The 19,107-nt window shown below is 37.3% G+C and overlaps 1 protein-coding gene across 1 annotated transcript; it reads left to right on the plus strand.

The window, feature by feature from the left end:
* The first annotated feature begins 13,412 nt into the window (after nt 1-13,412).
* LOC140827619 (pollen-specific leucine-rich repeat extensin-like protein 3) lies at nt 13,413-16,171 on the plus strand. The gene has a single exon (XM_073190372.1). It carries the CDS (start codon nt 13,639-13,641, stop codon nt 15,937-15,939), a length of 2,301 nt encoding a protein of 766 aa, XP_073046473.1. The 5' UTR covers nt 13,413-13,638; the 3' UTR covers nt 15,940-16,171.
* The last annotated feature ends 2,936 nt before the right edge of the window (nt 16,172-19,107 follow it).

A 19,107-nucleotide genomic window follows, 5' to 3' on the forward strand; every position in this document is an offset into this window, starting at 1 on the left:
AACAAACACTCGTAACAACTTCATCAAATCATGCCAAGATTATTGTACTACATGAAGCAAGCCGTGAATGTGTGTGGTTAAAATCAATGACCCAACATATCCACCAAATCTCAGCGGATTATCATTTGACGAGAAGCCTCTGATACTATATGAAGATAATGCTGCATGTGTTGCTCAAATGAAAGAAGGATACAAAAAAAACGACGGAAAACATATTCCTCCTAAGTTCTTCGCATTCACCAAGGAGCTTGAGAAGAATAAATATATTAATGTTCGTCACATTCAATCAAGTGAAAACTCATCAGATCTCTTCACAAAGACACTTCTTACGATAATATTCAGAAATCATATATATAATATTGGGATGTGCAATCTACGAAATTTGTGAAGAATTGTTCGTGTCAACATGGGGGGATTTTACGTTACTGCACTCTTTTTCCCTTACTATGATTTTTATCCCAATGGGTTTTTCCTAGTAAGGTTTTTAACGATGTAGTATAAAACACGTAATGAGGACAATCATTATGATCATCATCACAAGGGGAGTGTTGAAAATTAATATTCATAATAGGTGTATTGAATATTTGAATGTTGAAAATAAGAGTTGTAAAAAATAGAAATTTGTATGTGATGATAAAGGTAATGATGTAATTTATTTTTTGGATTATTACCTAAGAAATTCTATAAATAGTCTCACCATTTGTGAAGAAATTCATAATTGAATTGAGAGAAAAATATTATAAAGCGTGTAGTTTGATAATTTTGAGAGTTTGATATTTTTACTTTTTTACCATAAATTTTTACTTTTTCATAACATGAATAAAGTTTTGATTCCCCAAAACTTAACCATTATCGAGACCCTGAGCCATGCTCGGCTAAGTCGAGGCCCTTCCTACTCAGTCGAGTCCCGTTTACGCAGAGCCTAGCCATGTACTTGATCTGATTTCGATATAGCCCGATGTTTACGTACGAAGCCCCACTACCTCGGGCTTTAGATTTGGAGGTGTCAGGTGTATGTAATAAAATATTGTATAAGTATAAGTAGTGTAGTATGTCAGCAACCAAGTCTGTACTCAAAGTTGGCAGTTGAAGAATCAGTTAATACAACTATCGGTTAGTTGGATAAGGTGGAGTAGATAGAGATATTCACTCGGTCACCAAAGAGATCCTACTGGAGGGTTGCCTCATAGCAGTGCATATATATATATATAGATGCAGGTGGAGTGCCCAAACAGATAGTTGGATTATCCAGAAAAGAAAGTGAACAAGAAGCAACACGTTTCACACATTAGGCACGAGAGGTTTTTCTTTGTAATCCATAGAAGAGAAAAACGGTGGAGTGGAGGAAATCGATTGCAATTCAAATTGTTCATTTGTATACTGATTCATCAATGAAAATCACCTCCCGTGGATGTAGATCACATTCTTGATCGAACCACGTAAATCTCGTGTTCGTTTTTCTTTTGTTATTGTTTTGGTAATCTTTTGTGCTTTGCTCTTAATTCGATTCACGGCCAAATCTTAGTTCAAATCAAGTTGAGGTTGGATCCAAGTTTTCACAACAACTGGTATCAGAGCCAGGTTCTTGGCTATCAAGAAACTCTCGAATGGGTTCCAAGATTGAGGTTGATCGCTTTTATGGAACTGGAGACTTCTTGCTATGGCGTAGAAGGATGCATGCCATTTTAGTCCAACAGAAAGTTGCTAAAGCATTAGGCGGGGAAAAAGTTCTAACAGAATCTCTCACTGCTGATTAGAAGGTGGATATCATGGAGACAGCGTTCAGTTCGCTCACTCTCCACCTAAGTGATAAAGTTCTTCGCGAAGTAGCCTCAGAGAAAACAGCCGCAGGGATCTGGGCAAAACTTGAATCACTTTATATGACAAGATCGCTACAAGATAGGATTTATCTTAAAGGTAAATTTTTCGCTTTCAAAATGGATGACTCGAAAACTATCTGTGAAAATCTTGATGAATATAATAAACTCATTCTTGATTTGGAAAACATTGGAATCGAAATTGAGGAAGAAGACAAATCCATTATTCTCCTAAATGCCCTCCCAAGTACCTATTCGGTATTTGTGGATACAATGAGATATGCTAATTGCTTGCCCAGATATCAATGAAATTCTATAATTGAAGGTTGAATTAAGCAGGGAATTTGAGATGAAAGACCTGGGACAAGTCAAAAGAATTCTGGGCATGGAAATCAAAAGAAACAGACACAACAGGGAATTGATCTTGGTACAACAGGGTTATGTGTTGAAAGTATTAAAGAGATTTGAAATGGAAAATGCTAAACCAGTAGCAGGACCATTGGCTCATCACTTCAAACTCTCAATAAACCAAGCACCAAACACAGAAACAGAAAGAGAATACATGCAGAAAGTACCTTATGCCAGTGCTGTTGGTAGTCTAATGTATTTAATGGTATGTACCAGGCCTGACCTTGCTTACTCAGTAAGTTTAGTGAGTAGATTCATGGCAAATCCTGGTGAAGAGCACTGGAAAGCTGTCAAATGGATTCTAAGGTATCTCAAAGGAACCATTGACACCGGTATAATATTCAAAGACACAAGAGATGCTGATAACATGATAGCAGGATATGTTGACTCTGATTATGCTGGTAGCATTGACACAAGAAAGTCACTAACTGGCTATGTCTTCACAATAAATGGCACTGCAGTGAGTTGGAAGGCAAACCTACAGCCAGTGGTAGCACTTTCAACCACAGAAGCAGAATATGTTGCAGTCACTGAAGCATTTAAGGAAGCTAAATGGATGAAAGGCTACATGGAAGAGCTAGGCTACAAGCAAAAGTCTGTAAATGTGTACTGTGACAATCAAAGCGCCATACATCTGTCAAAACATCAAGTTTTTCATGAGAGAACAAAGCATATAGATATAAGGTTACACTTTGTTCGTGAAGTAATAGAATGTGGTGATGTTCAAGTGCTAAAGATAAGTACCGAAGATAACCCGGCTGATATGTGTACCAAGGTGTTAGGGACAAAGAAGTTTGAGAAGTGTAGAGAGCTGGTCAATGTGACCAGATGCAGGCTGCCTTAAGATAAGGGGCAGGAGGAGGTGTGTTCATGGAAAACTTGGGTGCAGACAAGGTGGAGAATTGTAGTATTTCAGCAACCAAGTCTGTACTCAAAGTTGGCAGTTGAAGAATCAGTTAATACAACTATCGGTTAGTTGGATAAGGTGGAGTAGATAGAGATATTCACTCGGTCACCAAAGAGATCCTACTGGAGAGTTGCCTCATAGCAGTGCATATATATATAGATGCAGGTGGAGTGCCCAAACAGATAGTTGGATTATCCAGAAAAGAAAGTGAACAAGAAGCAACACGTTTTCACACATTAGGCACGAGAGGTTTTTCTTTGTAATCCATAGAAGAGAAAAACGGTGGAGTGGAGGAAATCGATTGCAATTCAAATTGTTCATTTGTATACTGATTCATCAATGAAAATCACCTCCCGTGGATGTAGATCACATTCTTGATCGAACCACGTAAATCTCGTGTTCGTTTTTCTTTTGTTATTGTTTTGGTAATCTTCTGTGCTTTGCTCTTAATTCGATTCACGGCCAAATCTTAGTTCAAATCAAGTTGAGATTGGATCCAAGTTTTCACAACAAGTAGAATGATTGAATATAGGGCGATGCTACAAGCTAAGACCCACTACTGATATAAGTGTTCGGTTCTACCTTAAGAACCTTATCAGATGTAGAATACATGCTTGATCTTTTAAATCCAGGGAAATTGTGAGAACCCGAATTTCCAGCAGCATTATTCAGTAGCAATGGAAAATTTCAGTAGAAGCTAACAATTCCAGCAGCAGTCAATAATTCAGAAGATGATATTTTTCCAGCAGACACAATTCCAGCATATAGAATCCAGCAGCAGAAGAATTCAGCAGCGCAAGATTCCAGCAGACAGTTACTGATTCAGCTTAGACTTGTAACTGAAGCATTAACATGGAATAAAGGCTGTTAATGGCAGATTATGGCCATTAATTGAGAGTCTAACAATCAGAAACATTGCCTATAAATATCACCCTCAAACACCTGAATTGGTTTACCAAAATCTTGAGTTGTCACTTGAAATATTTGAGCTAAGAGAGTGCTGATTTTCGAGCAGCAGAAACCAGTAGCAAGAACAAGCAGACTTCAGATTTCAACCGAAATACTTTTAGCAAATTACGGTAAGTGGACTTATATATAAATATCTTAGAACCCGTTTGATGATTTCTGTTTTAAAGCAAAGTATATTCTCGATTTCTGATTCTGAAGCACTAAAACTTATTGAACTAATGGTAGGAATATATATTATGAACATTACTGAATTCTGATTACTGATTACTGGCCTCACCCCTTAGAGGAGAGAACATATAGGGGACTGATATCAGTTTAGCCATGAAATTCACGAATGTGCTCAGTGCTTACTTGTTAAACTTCTGATTTCTGATTACTGAATACTGATTACTGATTTCTGAATACTGATTCCTGTTCTGAAAGTAGGAGTTTCTGTATATTCTTGAAATACTGTTGTGTATTAAAATGATTTTCGAAAACTGAGAGTTATTCCCGCCCCTGCTTACTGAGTCACTCACCCACCAAACTCATCTCAGATAAGAGTACTGAAGAAATGTTAGAAGAAGAGGAACAGATCCAGTTCTGGGGCTGGTGAAGAAGACTGTTGTTCTCAGTTTATGTTTATTTTATTCCGCTGCATCTGTTAAGATACTGTAATATTTGGTTTTACATTTCCGCTGTAAAACATCAGTATTCGAGTTGTAACAGACAATTGATTTATTTCGTATTATGAATAAAAGACTGGTTTACGAGATTCTGTACTTCTGAGGCTTGTTGTTTTCAAATGAATATTTGAGAGCAACGCCGGTGTCAACCAACCCCCGTCCCGGGGCGTGACAGAAATCTTGAGAATCTAGCGATGTGATTAAATATATACCAAAATATTCAGGATATATTTTAATTTACGCCGGTGTCAACCAACCATCGTTCTAGCACCACCGACGAAGCCCAAAATCCATCGTTTAGATAGTGATATCATCATTTCCGTAAAATTTTCCAACTTTTCGAAACTTTGAGGAATTTTCATTTCCAAATGGCTTAGTATTTTTGCACCAAACTTGGTACCATTCATATTCTTGATGTGAACGATTTTTAGTAAATTTTTCACGCCATTCTGAGACCGAAATTTTTTGAGCTATTTTTCTGCTATTGAATGTTATAGGCTTACTGACTCTATTCATTCCAGTATTTGTCTATAACTCGACCTATATTCTTGAGATCATTTCTGAACCTTTACCCTTATGCTTTTGGATGTAGGATATGGCGGACCAAAGTAGCTACATTAAGAGCTTAGAAAGGAAACTAGAAAAGCTCAAGGGGAATAACTACTGTTTAAAGTTGGACAAAGATGAGTTAGAGCGTCGAGCAGAGCACTTAGAGGGTGATGTTCAACGTTATGCTCACTATATGCATGAAGCAGAAGAGAGGAATTGGAAGATTCAAGAGGAGTTTGAAATATCCCAAGAGACTGTGGCAGAGTTCATCGAGCTACGTGATACACTTGTTGACAAGATCCAAATACTCAAGGATCAGAATCACCAACTTGTGCACCAGCATAATCAGTATAGTGAGCAGACCGATGCTCAAATTCATGAGTTGCAGAGTACTGTTGAAGTTCTTAGCGACCAGAATGCAGTTCTGCATGGTCATATTGAACATCTACAAACAGTAATAGCCAACCAAGATGAACCTGAAGAAGAACCAGAAGAGGAAGAAGAAGTTGGAGAGGATCTTATGGATTTGGGATTAGGAGAAGTAGTAGATTAGTTTATCAGTAGTTGTTTTCTTTGTAATAACACTTGTTCCATATATCTTCTTGTTAACAATTTCGATATTTCGTTGTAATTGCAATTTCTTGGGAAATTAATGAAATCTCTTTCGATCAATTGGTTTCATATTTAATTCTCGGGAAATTACATAAACATTGTGTTTCTTTTGTTTAGTCTCTATTCTGCCATCAATCTTAGAACTTTCATAACTGTAGGAAATGGACGGAAGACCAGTTAGAAACAATCGCAATCCTCGTTACGGCAACCGCAACAATAACCGCAACGATGAGGAAGCACAACAACAACAACCACCTCAACCACCACCAGCAGTTGGCCTCAGTCAGGCCGATTTGATGGCCATAGCCACGATCGTGGCAACTACGATGCAAGGGTTTGTCAACCCAAATGCTAATCAACCACCGCCACCACCTCCAGCTCAGAATGGAACGAAGCAGCACTATGAGGCTCTCCGAAGAGCAAGAGTCCCTAACTTCGATGGAAGCACCGATCCAGAAGTGGGACAGAATTGGATGAAAGAAGTAGAAAACCATCTTCGACTACTTGAGGTTCCCCAAAGGGTCAGAGTAGAGGTGATTACACCTTTCCTTGTGGATAAAGCTGCCAAATGGTGGGAAGGAGTCTCACCAGCTATGATAGAGGCGGGACCTATCACTTGGCAAAGGTTCCGAGAGGCATTTCTGAGGCAATACTTTCCGACAGCAGTTCGAGTGCAGAAGCTGTCAGAATTCGAAAGCTTGGTGCAAGAACCAAATATGACAGTGGTGGAGTACTCATCCAAGTTCCACTCATTGGGAACTTACTCCCCAACCATCATGGGAGACGAAGCTTTGAAGATGCATCGCTTCAAGAAGGGATTGAACAGCCGTATTCAATCTGCCCTTGCCGTTATCGAGCCCAACAGTTTTGATGAATTGATGGGAGCAGCCATCAGGGCTGAGAATGATATTAAGAGGCGTGAAGGCGAGAACAAACTCAAACGTCCTCCGTCAAGTCAGTACCAACAGGGCCAACAATTCAAAAGGCCTAGGTTTTCAAGCAACCAATTTACCAGTGATCCAGCCAAAGGAACCACTTCTTCCCCATCAAGCAAAGAGGGAGTCAAGTGCCAAAATTGTGGATTCACTCACACGGGTGAATGCCGTAAGAATTTGGGAGCTTGTTTCCGTTGTGGAAAGATGGGTCATCGCATTGCTCAATGCCCTTTTCCAGATCCGAGAAATGGTCCAGCAGGCGGAGCAACTCCAAATAAGCCTAAGGAGAACAAGTCAAATGCTCGAGTCTATGCTATAACTCAAGAAGAGGCGGACAACTCAAATGATGTCGTAGCCGGTACCATTCTAATCAATAATATATCTGCTTATGTGTTATTTGATTGTGGTGCTACGCATTCATTCATGTCTAAGAGATTTTCCAAGAGGTTAGGAGCTAAGCCTGATAACTTAGAAGAACCATATAGAGTAGCAACTCCTGCCAATCGAATTTTAAAAACTCGCACTCTATATCGGAATATTGGTGTTCTTATAGAAGATCAGAATTTCAAGGCAAACCTGATTCAACTAAACATGGTGGAATTCGACGTAATTCTTTGAATGGATTGGTTAGCCAAGAATCATGCCGTAGTAGACTGTCATGGAAAGACGGTAACTATCCAAACTCCACACCAAAAGAAACTGTTATTTCATGGCAAGACCAAAGAACGAAAGACTCTTCTTTCTGCTTCTCAAGCTTGGGCAGCCATGAAAAGTGGAGAAGAAGTTTACCTAGCTATGCTAAGCGAGGTAAAGAAAGAAACAACACTCACGCTTGAAGAGATTCCAGTAGTACAAGAATTTCCAGATGTCTTTCCAGAAGAACTCCCTGGCGAACTTCCTGATCGCGAAGTGGAATTTGAGATTAACCTAGTGCCCAATGCTACACCAATCTCAAAAGCACCATACCGAATGACTCCAGCAGAGTTAAAAGAACTCAAAGAGCAACTTCAAGAGTTGTTGAACAAGAAGCAAATCCGACCAAGCGCATCTCCGTGGGGAGCTTCTGTCCTGTTTGTAAAGAAGAAGGACGGAAGCATGAGGATGTGTATCGATTACAGAGAGCTGAACAAGATCACAATCAAAAACAAGTATCCGCTTCCACGGATAGATGACTTGTTTGACCAACTCAAAGGAGCTTCAGTCTTTTCCAAGCTCGACTTAAGGTCAGGCTATCACCAACTCAAGGTTAAGACAGACGACATTCCGAAGACAGCCTTCAGAACAAGGTATGGACACTATGAGTTCACAGTGATGCCATTCGGATTAACAAACGCTCCGGCAGTATTCATGGATCTCATGAACAGAGTGTTTAAACCATTTTTAGACAAGTTTGTTGTGGTATTCATCGACGATATTCTAGTATATTCGTCAAGTGTAGAAGACCACAAAGAACATCTTCGTCTCACCCTACAGAAGTTGAGAGAAAAAGAACTATACGCCAAGTTCAAGAAATGCGAATTCTGGCTAGAGAGCGTCGCATTCTTGGGACACATAATATCAGCAGCGGGAGTATCTGTGGACCCTAAGAAAGTGGAGGCAATCTCGGATTGGCCTACACCAAAGAATGTGACAGAGGTACGAAGCTTCTTGGGACTAGCAGGCTATTACCGAAAATTTGTTGAAGGATTTTCCTCAATAGCCATACCTCTCACCAAGCTCACACAGAAGAACTCTAAGTTTCAATGGAGTGAAAAATGTGAGCAAAGCTTCGAGACCTTGAAGAAGAAGCTTACATCCACACCAGTGCTAGTATTACCTATGGAAGGTAAGGACTACACCGTCTATAGTGATGCATCCAAAGAAGGTTTAGGATGTGTACTCATGCAAGAGGGAAGGGTGATTGCATACGCGTCAAGACAGTTGAAGCCGTATGAACAGAATTACCCAACACATGACCTTGAATTAGCTGCAGTGGTGTTCGCACTAAAGATTTGGAGACACTATCTTTATGGAGCCAAGTGTGAGATTTTCACCGATCACCAAAGTCTCAAATATTTGTTCACTCAAAAGGAACTAAATATGAGACAAAGACGATGGATCGAACTCATGAAGGATTACGACTTGACAATAAGCTACCATCCAGGCAAAGCCAACAAAGTAGCAGATGCTTTAAGTCGAAAGAATATGAGTAAGGTGATCCTGACATCACTTTCAGCACAACCATGTCTTCGAGAGACAACCAAGATGAGTCAAGATAGAGATCCCGCTTTGGTGAAACTAAAAGAGCAAGTTAAAGAAGGGAAATCACCAGATTTCGAGACGGATAACAAAGGAACATTGTGGATGAAAGGACGATTGTGCGTACCAGACATCGATAATCTTCGACAAGAAGTAATGTCTGAGGCACATAAGTCGAAATTTTCAGTCCATCCGGGCAGTACCAAGATGTACAGAGATTTGAAGAAAAATTTTTGGTGGAGTGGAATGAAGAAAGATGTGGCAATATTTGTTTCCAAGTGTCACGTGTGTCAGCAAGTCAAGACAGAGCACCAAATACCTGGTGGACTTCTTCAACCATTAGAAATCCCGGAATGGAAATGGGAACATATTTCCATGGATTTTGTAGTTGGTTTACCAAAGTCGAGACAAAGTCATGACGGAATATGGGTAATCGTGGATAGACTCACAAAATCTGCACATTTCTTACCTGTCCGCATGAATTATAATTTGGACAAGCTAGCCACATTGTACATGAATGAGATCGTACGATTGCATGGAGTTCCAGCTAGCATACTGTCAGATAGAGATCCTAGATTTACATCTCGATTTTGGAAGAGCTTTCAACAAGCTATGGGGACTAAGGTTACTCTTAGCACGGCCTACCATCCGCAGACTGATGGCCAAACTGAGAGGACAATACAAACTCTAGAAGATATGCTGAGAGCATGTGCCTTGGACTTCAGTGGTAATTGGAGCGAACATCTGCCCTTAATCGAGTTCGCATACAATAATAGTTACCACAGCAGCATTGAAATGGCACCATACGAAGCTATGTATGGACGAAAATGTCGATCACCACTGTATTGGGATGAAGTAGGAGAAAAAGCCATCGTTGGACCTGAACTGATCCAAGAAACAGTGGATAAAGTTGCTATGATCAAAGAGCGACTAAAAGCTGCACAAGATCGACAGAAAAGTTGGGCTGACTGGAAAAGAAGACCTGTTGAATTCGAAGTTGGAGAGAAGGCATATGTGAAAGTGTCACCCATGAAGGGTGTAATCCGATTCAATAAGGCTGGGAAATTGAATCCTAGATACGTCGGACCATTTGAAATTCTTGAGAAAGTGGGAACGCTTGCTTATAGATTAGCACTTCCACCCGACATGTCAAGAATTCATAATGTATTCCACGTCTCGCAGCTGAGGAGATATATTCCTGATCCAAGTCACATACTGGAAGCTGGACCACTTCTGGTTGAGAGCAATCTAAATGAAGAGCTGAAGTATGAAGAAATTCCGATTCGAATTGTGGATTTCAAAGACCAAGTACTAAGACGAAGAACTATTCCATATGTCAAAGTACAATGGTCCAATCACACCGAAAAAGAAGCTACTTGGGAATTGGAAGAAAAGATGCGAGCTCAATACCCTCATATCTTTGAGAATCATGTATAGCCAAGTTTCGAGGACGAAACTTCTCATAAGGAGGGAGGGATGTGAGAACCCGAATTTCCAGCAGCATTATTCAGTAGCAATGGAAAATTTCAGTAGAAGCTAACAATTCCAGCAGCAGTCAATAATTCAGAAGATGATATTTTTCCAGCAGACACAATTCTAGCATATAGAATCCAGCAGCAGAAGAATTCAGCAGCGCAAGATTCCAGCAGACAGTTACTGATTCAGCTTAGACTTGTAACTGAAGCATTAACATGGAATAAAGGTTGTTAATGGTAGATTATGGCCATTAATTGAGAGTCTAACAGTCAGAAACATTGCCTATAAATATCACCCTCAAACACCTGAATTGGTTTACCAAAATCTTGAGTTGTCACTTGAAATATTTGAGCTAAGAGAGTGCTGATTTTCGAGCAGCAGAAACCAGTAGCAAGAACAAGCAGACTTCAGATTTCAACCGAAATACTTTTAGCAAATTACGGTAAGTGGGCTTATATATAAATATCTTAGAACCCGTTTGATGATTTCTGTTTTAAAGCAAAGTATATTCTCGATTTCTGATTTTGAAGCACTGAAACTTAGTGAACTAATGGTAGGAATATATATTCTGAACATTACTGAATTCTGATTACTGATTACTGGCCTCACCCCTTAGAGGAGAGAACATATAGGGGACTGATATCAGTTTAGCCATGAAATTCACGAATGTGCTCAGTGCTTACTTGTTAAACTTCTGATTTCTGATTACTGAATACTGATTACTGATTACTGATTTCTGAATACTGATTCCTGTTCTGAAAGTAAGAGTTTCTGTATATTCTTGAAATATTGTTCTGTATTAAAATGATTTTCGAAAACTGGGAGTTATTCCCGCCCCTGCTTACTGAGTCACTCACCCACCAAACCCATCTCAGATAAGAGTACTGAAGAAATGTTAGAAGAAGAGGAACAGATCCAGTTCTGGGGCTGGTGAAGAAGACTGTTGTTCTCAGTTTATGTTTATTTTATTCCGCTGCATCTGTTAAGATACTGTAATATTTGGTTTTACATTTCCGCTGTAAAACATCAGTATTCGAGTTGTAACAGACAATTGATTTATTTCGTATTATGAATAAAAGACTGGTTTACGAGATTCTGTACTTCTGAGGCTTGTTGTTTTCAAATGAATATTTGAGAGCAACGCCGGTGTCAACCAACCCCCGTCCCGGGGCGTGACAGAAATCTTGAGAATCTAGCGATGTGATTAAATATATACCAAAATATTCAGGATATATTTTAATTTACAGGGCTTTGATAAGAATTTTAAATAGGAAACCTAAGTAAGTTCGACTTTTTCTCGGTATTATAACTAGTCATCTCAACGTATATAATAACCCAGATATGGCTAATTGTTTGATTCATTCACACATTACTTCACTTAGCACTACTTTACATACCGCACTTAATTGATTCCCTTTCACCTTGAGTCGAGACCTGACTTGAGTGTCAAGGGGTCACGCGGGAAAAATCCTAGGCGCCCCCTAACTATTGCTTCTCTTTACAAAATATATTTGACTAGGGTCTTATCTCAAACTGTCCCAAAACTTAAAATAGTTTTTTTTTTTTTTTGTTAGACAATATATAATATTTGAGATAATTATATTTTCTGTCTTTTGTTGATCAATTTACGATCTTATTTTATTAATTTTTGTTTTTTTTAGTTTTAGTTTTGTTTAGTTTGAGCTATATGAACATCATGATTTGAAAATAAAAAAATGATGATGTGTTCGATGTTATGTTAGCACTCAGGTGAAAGAAAATTGAAATTGAAAAAAAAATTTGCAAACCGTAAATTCTGATAACATGAAAAAAAAATGAAAAAATACTGTTATTGAAAAAATGTAATTTTTCCTACAATATTTTTAAATATTAAATATTGAATTAAAAGTTTTATAGGAAAAAGTAATATCATTTTAAAAACTAACCGGCGAACAAAGCCTTGCTTTTGCTCACAGAAGTCAATCTCCTTAAGTTTCGCGTGAGTGAAATTAAAACTCAAAAAATATAAATTTAGAAGACGAAATTATCAATAACAATTATTATTATTATAATTAAAACTCAAGAAATATCACACGTCTCTAGCTCTCTCCACTCGAGCTTATTTCTTATTATATACTTCAATCAATTCCTACCGGGAAACCTAAAAAGTGCAGTATATAAAAATGTGCAGAAAATAAAAATTTGGAAATAAAATAAAAATTCGTCCCACAAATCTTGAAATTTTAAAATAATAAAATTTACTTGGTTCTCATTTTTCCGGTCTGATGCATTCGCCGCGAGTTCGTGTTTCCTTAAATCATTCGAATTTTTGAATTTCGAATACTTTTCTTTCTTTTTTCAATTTCTATAATATTTTGCCAAGCTTTTAGTGAGAAAAGCCAATGATTTAGAAGTTTTATTATCACAAAAAAGACTGTATACACGCGCATCGTGTGTATAGAGTAACTAGTTTTTATTAGTTTTTTTCACATTATACTCTGTCGTGACCAGTTTTTCATAACTTCTACGTACAAATTTTACATGTTACCAAGTTGGAATCCTCGTTCACTTTTTTCTCTCATTTGTTGCCAACTACTAGTAATCTGCTGGATGAATCCTACTTTTCAATAATGGCCGAGGAGGAAATGGTTGGAATTTGAGTCTCTACCTTAGTTTTAAGAATAATATTAATCTTGCAGGATTTTAATTGACTGTATATTTGATATTACTTCATTTTTTTTCCATTAGTGCTTGCTTGATAGAAATTTTATTCCAATATTTTATGTATATGTTATATTTCAGCCACGAATTTATAATGATATTCAATGTCAAAATACTCCGACAAATGAGCTCCCATCTCTATTTTTAGCACTTTTGGCCTCATTCATCCGCACAAAGCCATCGAAATTCATGCAAAGCCTCCTACATTTTGTGCACAAAAGTTACACAAAATCCAGAGGCGTTAAAAGAAATTTGCCCCGTAAAATATGATATCCCCAGCACCCTAACGCCTCCACAAAATCCAGCGGTGGTGTAAATAACCTTTATTTCTTTGTCCTTTGGGCATGTCCTAGGGGGTAGCAATGGCAAACCCTCGAAAAAATAACGCTTTCGGCTACGTTCTTTTTATTTCCTTAGTCTATTTCGTGTCGTTCTGTAAGGCCATAACGGATGTAGAAGCGGCTTACATTGCACGTCGGCAGCTTTTGACTCTGTCGAGGGGCAGCGGTTTTTCTTTTGAATATGATTTCCAAATTGACGACGGCCTCGTTTTCGCCAATTCTAGGCTCAAAAAGGCTTATATCGCTCTACAGGCATGGAAGAATGCTATTTATTCCGACCCATTCAACTTCACCAGTAAATGGGATGGGCCTGATGTATGTTCTTACAACGGTGTTTTCTGCGAACAGGCGCTCGATGATGACAGTGTTACTGTAGTTGCTGGTGTCGACTTGAACCATGCAGACATTGCAGGACACTTGCCGGCTGAGTTGGGGTACTTGGCAGATATCAGCCTTTTGCATCTTAACTCAAATAGGTTCTGTGGAATTGTCCCCCCTACGATCAAACAGTTGTCGATTCTGCACGAGCTCGACTTGAGTAATAATCGATTTGTGGGACCTTTCCCGGATGTTGTGTTGGAGCTTCCTGACCTCAAGTATCTTGATCTGAGGTTCAACGATTTTGAAGGCGCATTGCCATCACAATTGTTTGATAAGCAGCTCGATGCGATTTTCTTGAACAACAACCGGTTCTATTCTAGCATCCCGGAAAATATAGGCAACTCCCCGGCCTCAGTCTTGGTGATCTCAAATAATAAGCTGAAGGGATGCATTCCAAAAAGCATCGGCGAGATGGCTGGAAAATTAGACGAATTCATTGCATTGAAAAACGATCTTTCTGGTTGTTTGCCAGAAGAAATCACATTGTTGAACACCACCACCATTTTCGACATTAGTAGTAATAGGTTTGTTGGAGACTTGCCTCAAGGTATGGAATACTTGCAAAGCCTGGAAATATTCAACATTGAAAAGAATAAGTTGAGGGGTAAGGTCTCTGAAAGTGTGTGCACATTACCAAGTTTGAAGAATTTTACGTTCTTTTCCAATTATTTTGATTCCAAGGATCCACAATGCAATCCTAATGTGATGCCGGGGCTTGTGGTCAATGGAAAGGAAAACTGTTTCACTCAGGACTTGGAGCAGAGATCGGAAAAGGAGTGCGAAGCAGCCTTGAGTGAGGAGGTTGATTGCAGCTCAACGGGATGCAGAGGTTCGAATGAGGGAAAAGGGCCGAAGCACCCGAAAGAAGAAACACCATCTAAACCAAACGCGAAGCCGAAACCTCCACCAAAAGTTAGCCCGAATACGCCATCGATGACCACTCCATCAACACCAAAACCACAACCACCAAAGCCAAAACCAAATCCCAAACCTCGACCCATTTCACCGAAGGTTTCCCCTGCACCAACTATTTCAAAGGGTCCCAAATCAGAGACCCCACAACCACCAAAGATTGTCAATCTTCCGAAAATTCAGCCATTAAAACCGAAACATGCCCCATCAACCTCAACTCCTAAGCCAACGCCAAAACCAAAGCCTTTTTCGCCTTCACGGCCACCTCCACAAAAAGTTTATGCTTCACCACCGCCACCAAAAAGTCCTAGACTTGAGCCCAAACAACCACCAAAGGTTGCCGAGCCCCCAAAGGCTCAATCCCCATCAATTCCTAAACCAAAGTCGAAGCCTACTTCACCACCTCCTCCACAACCACCAAAGACTGCTAAGCGACCAAATGCTCCTATTTCACCTCCTATTGTGAAACCACAAAGCATTCAACCACCACCGACTTACATTAGCCCTCCAACTCCAGGCCAGCCAAAGGCTTTCAGCCCACCGCCTACTAGTGTATCATACACACCACCTCCGCCACCTGATGTTTTACCTGTTACTACAAGTTTCTCGCCACCACCACCTGTCAGCTCACCTCCACCTCCATCAGGCTACTCACCCCCTCCACCTACGGTGCATTCGCCTCCACCACCTCCTGTCTTCTCCCCTCCGCCGCCACTATTCTACTCGCCCCCTCCACCCCACGTTCAGTCACCTCCACCACCATCACCACTCTATTCACCCCCACCACCACCAGTATACTCTCCGCCACCACCGGTTTTCTCACCACCTCCCCCAATATACTCTCCCCCACCACCACCACCGGTTTTCTCACCACCTCCCCCAATATACTCTCCCCCATCACCACCACCACCACCAATTCAATCTCCCTCTCCGCCTCCAGCTGCTCCAGTTTTCAAACCAATCATCCTCCCACCACACTTGGGTGCTAGTTATGCATCCCCACCACCACCCGTAATCCCGGGCTACTAAAATTCCTCTACTTCTATATGTGGCGATTAGTCCAAATCTTCACACTCTTGCTGAGTTTGTGTTGCCACTTTTAGGTGCAAATTAGCTAGTTTTTTCCTACGTAGCCAATGTATTCACAATTTGGTGTATTTTGTGATTTAATTTGCGTTCCACAAATTAATTTCAATAGGAACGCTTGATAGTTACAAAAGTATTTCTTTGTTAAATTTCAATGATCGCACATCAGGACAAGAACAATATATAGGTACGAAATTTTGATCATATTTAAATGAATTAAAACATGGTTAATAGTATTTATCAATTGAAATAAATTAAGACAAAAAAAATAAAAAAAATCATGACCATAGACATTATATGAATCGGAGAAGTTGTCTTATCCACTTGACACACTTTTCAATATGTTTCTTGGTTGATTTTGACAACTGAACAACTCTTTGTCGCAGTTTGTTATAATAGGCATATAACCATTTTGGTATACTCAACAAGTATCTTATCGTTTTTAACATCTATTATCTTATTTACAATCATCATCTGGGATCTGACATGCTCGTAGCTTGATTCCTTATCACGAAATTTTTTCGGTTTTTTACATTGTTTTTATTTGATAATCTTGTTTTTTCGACTATTTGTTTTGTTGTTAAATGATTTTTCAGTTTTTGACAATCATCAACTATAACTCTTAAGAAAAAATGCTTATATTCGTGATAGATTTTTACTTGTGACTAAAAGTATGCATAACATATATATTATTAAACAACATAACCGATGAATGGTGTTGCACTTTCTTCAAACATCGTGATATTTGTGATATCTTTTTTATATTTTTAGTATCAATATTATCAACATATAGATATAAATTTTTAAAAAATTTAACAACTATTTCTCAATCACTGTGATTAAAAAATACTTGAAAATCTCTTCATATGACTATATCTTAGAATTGTGTCATCGTTTAATTTGACTCAATTCAGGAAAATCAACTTGTTCGTCATTTTTTGAAAGTTTTGGAACAATGATTGCGTGCATCATGTCATGAGGATGATATAGTTTCAATCTCATTTTTTGTGTCTAGAACATAATATTATATTATTCATTGAAACAAAACAATTTTTTTTCTATAGAGTTTACATTTTGTTTTTAAATATTTTATATCTTGTGGAACAACATACAAAATTAATTATGATATTTTAAAAATCTTGAGAAAAGACACGAATAACGTAATTAAGATAGGCATATGAGATATCATTCAAATATATGTCAAAGTGTTTGTCTTATTCAATATATCATATAATAATACAACTGTTTATATTTCATAAGCATTTTATGCTAGTCAAAATTAGTTTTATGAAATATTTTAGAATTTATTTGAATTTCATATTTGGCTAAGTGAATTTATTTGGCGAGAAGTTTTCTATGCTAGCATCATATATCTTATGAATTAGTTGATTAGGCGCTTTGACTAAAAAAAGAGACAAAAACAACCTTTTAGCCACCTCGAAATATATCGAGATAATATTGGAGGAAATAAAGTGAAACTTGATGTCTCAATAAAATACACAAAAAATTGATCTATTGTGTCCACAAAAGCTTTAGAATTATTCTCATACCATTTATAAATAGAATGAGAATTATGCACAATTTATTTTTCATGTATTTTTTCTGAATTAAAATTTTTTTCTTTTTGAAAAAGTATTTTATTTTTTTGAAAATATTAACATTTTATATGAGATCCATATGTCGTAAACCACGAAGTAGCAATATAATCACTATATAACACTTAATGTATACATACAATTCTTCAATTTCTTCTTCATTGTGCTTCGTTGAAATTTAAATCTGAATAATTTTTTATCTTAACATTTTGCTTTAAATACGATTTAATATATATGTATATGTGTTTCATATTAGTTAGACCTAATTTCTAATATCTATAAAAAATTGTGCTTGAATTATATAATACAGAAATTAGGACATAGTAATACGAAACATTATTTTTTATTTAACATGTCTTTTTTTTCATCCACTATATTTATCTTAACTTTTTTGTTCAAAATTTGACGTATTTCGTAGACAATATGTATAAAAAAACAAAGAAATTATATATTTCACAGAAACCATTTATTACCCTCTTAGTAGGACAGAAGACCCAAAATACGTAGCTTGGATTGGTGTACTGTCATAATTATTTTCATATAAACAAGAAGACACATCATATAATATCAGAAAATTCAATTACCGCCAACAATTTTAATCAAAATGAATAAAAAAAATCATAACACAAACAACCTCGATAAGAGAAAAATGATAACTCGAAGTTTAAAAATAATTTATCTAGTACAATAACAAAGAAATGGAAGTATACACGAGAAACAAAAAGCATAAATCACTCTCAAATTAAATACTAACTCATATTATTAACAATTGCTATAAATCTTCCGATATTTTTTTCAAATAAAGAGAAGATGCCTTATTAACGTCATTATCTCATAGATATTCCAAATTGTTTTTAGAAAAAATACACAAAATAAAAAATGGTGCCTCGAAATCATCATGAAAAAATCCTTTAGTAAAATCATTAAAAAAAATATTCTTAAAAATATAATATAAAGTCACACAATTTTTCTTAAACCAAAAAAAATTATTAGACAATTGACAAAATATATCTAGTAACAACAAAGCATGCGTTAACTTGTGATATAATTAAAATTTAGAATCATGCATAATCATTGAATTATAACAAAATCGTATCGCATGCCAAAAATATACTGTATATTATATTTTTTTAACAATTTATCCATGTTTGTCGTCCACAAGAGGACTCCTAAACCAACCAAAATTTTTTTAGTCCACCTATTATTTTCGCTATAAATAATGCTACAAAAATAATATAAGCAATCACATAAAAACTCAAATTCAAATACCTTCTATCAATCTAAATACAAAAATTTTGAATAGAGAATACAATAATTTTTGTAAAAATTTTAAATATTAATTTATAGACAGAAATCTTGAAATATATTTGCCCCAATAAATAAAAAATATAATATCTTGATATCTTAATAACATAAAACATGCATTATGTGTTTAAAAGTTAACAAAATATCTCAATAATAAAAAATTGAAAAAAAAACCATTTTTTTGGGATATGTGGTTTTGTTTTGTATTTTC

Source organism: Primulina eburnea, chromosome 1 (genome assembly GCF_022965805.1).
Source record: "Primulina eburnea isolate SZY01 chromosome 1, ASM2296580v1, whole genome shotgun sequence".
NCBI lineage: Eukaryota > Viridiplantae > Streptophyta > Magnoliopsida > Lamiales > Gesneriaceae > Primulina > Primulina eburnea.

Coding starts and splice junctions, on each gene's coding strand:
- LOC140827619 (XM_073190372.1), top strand. CDS start 13,639: ATGGCAAACCCTCGAAAAAATAACGCTTTCGGCTACGTTCTTTTTATT.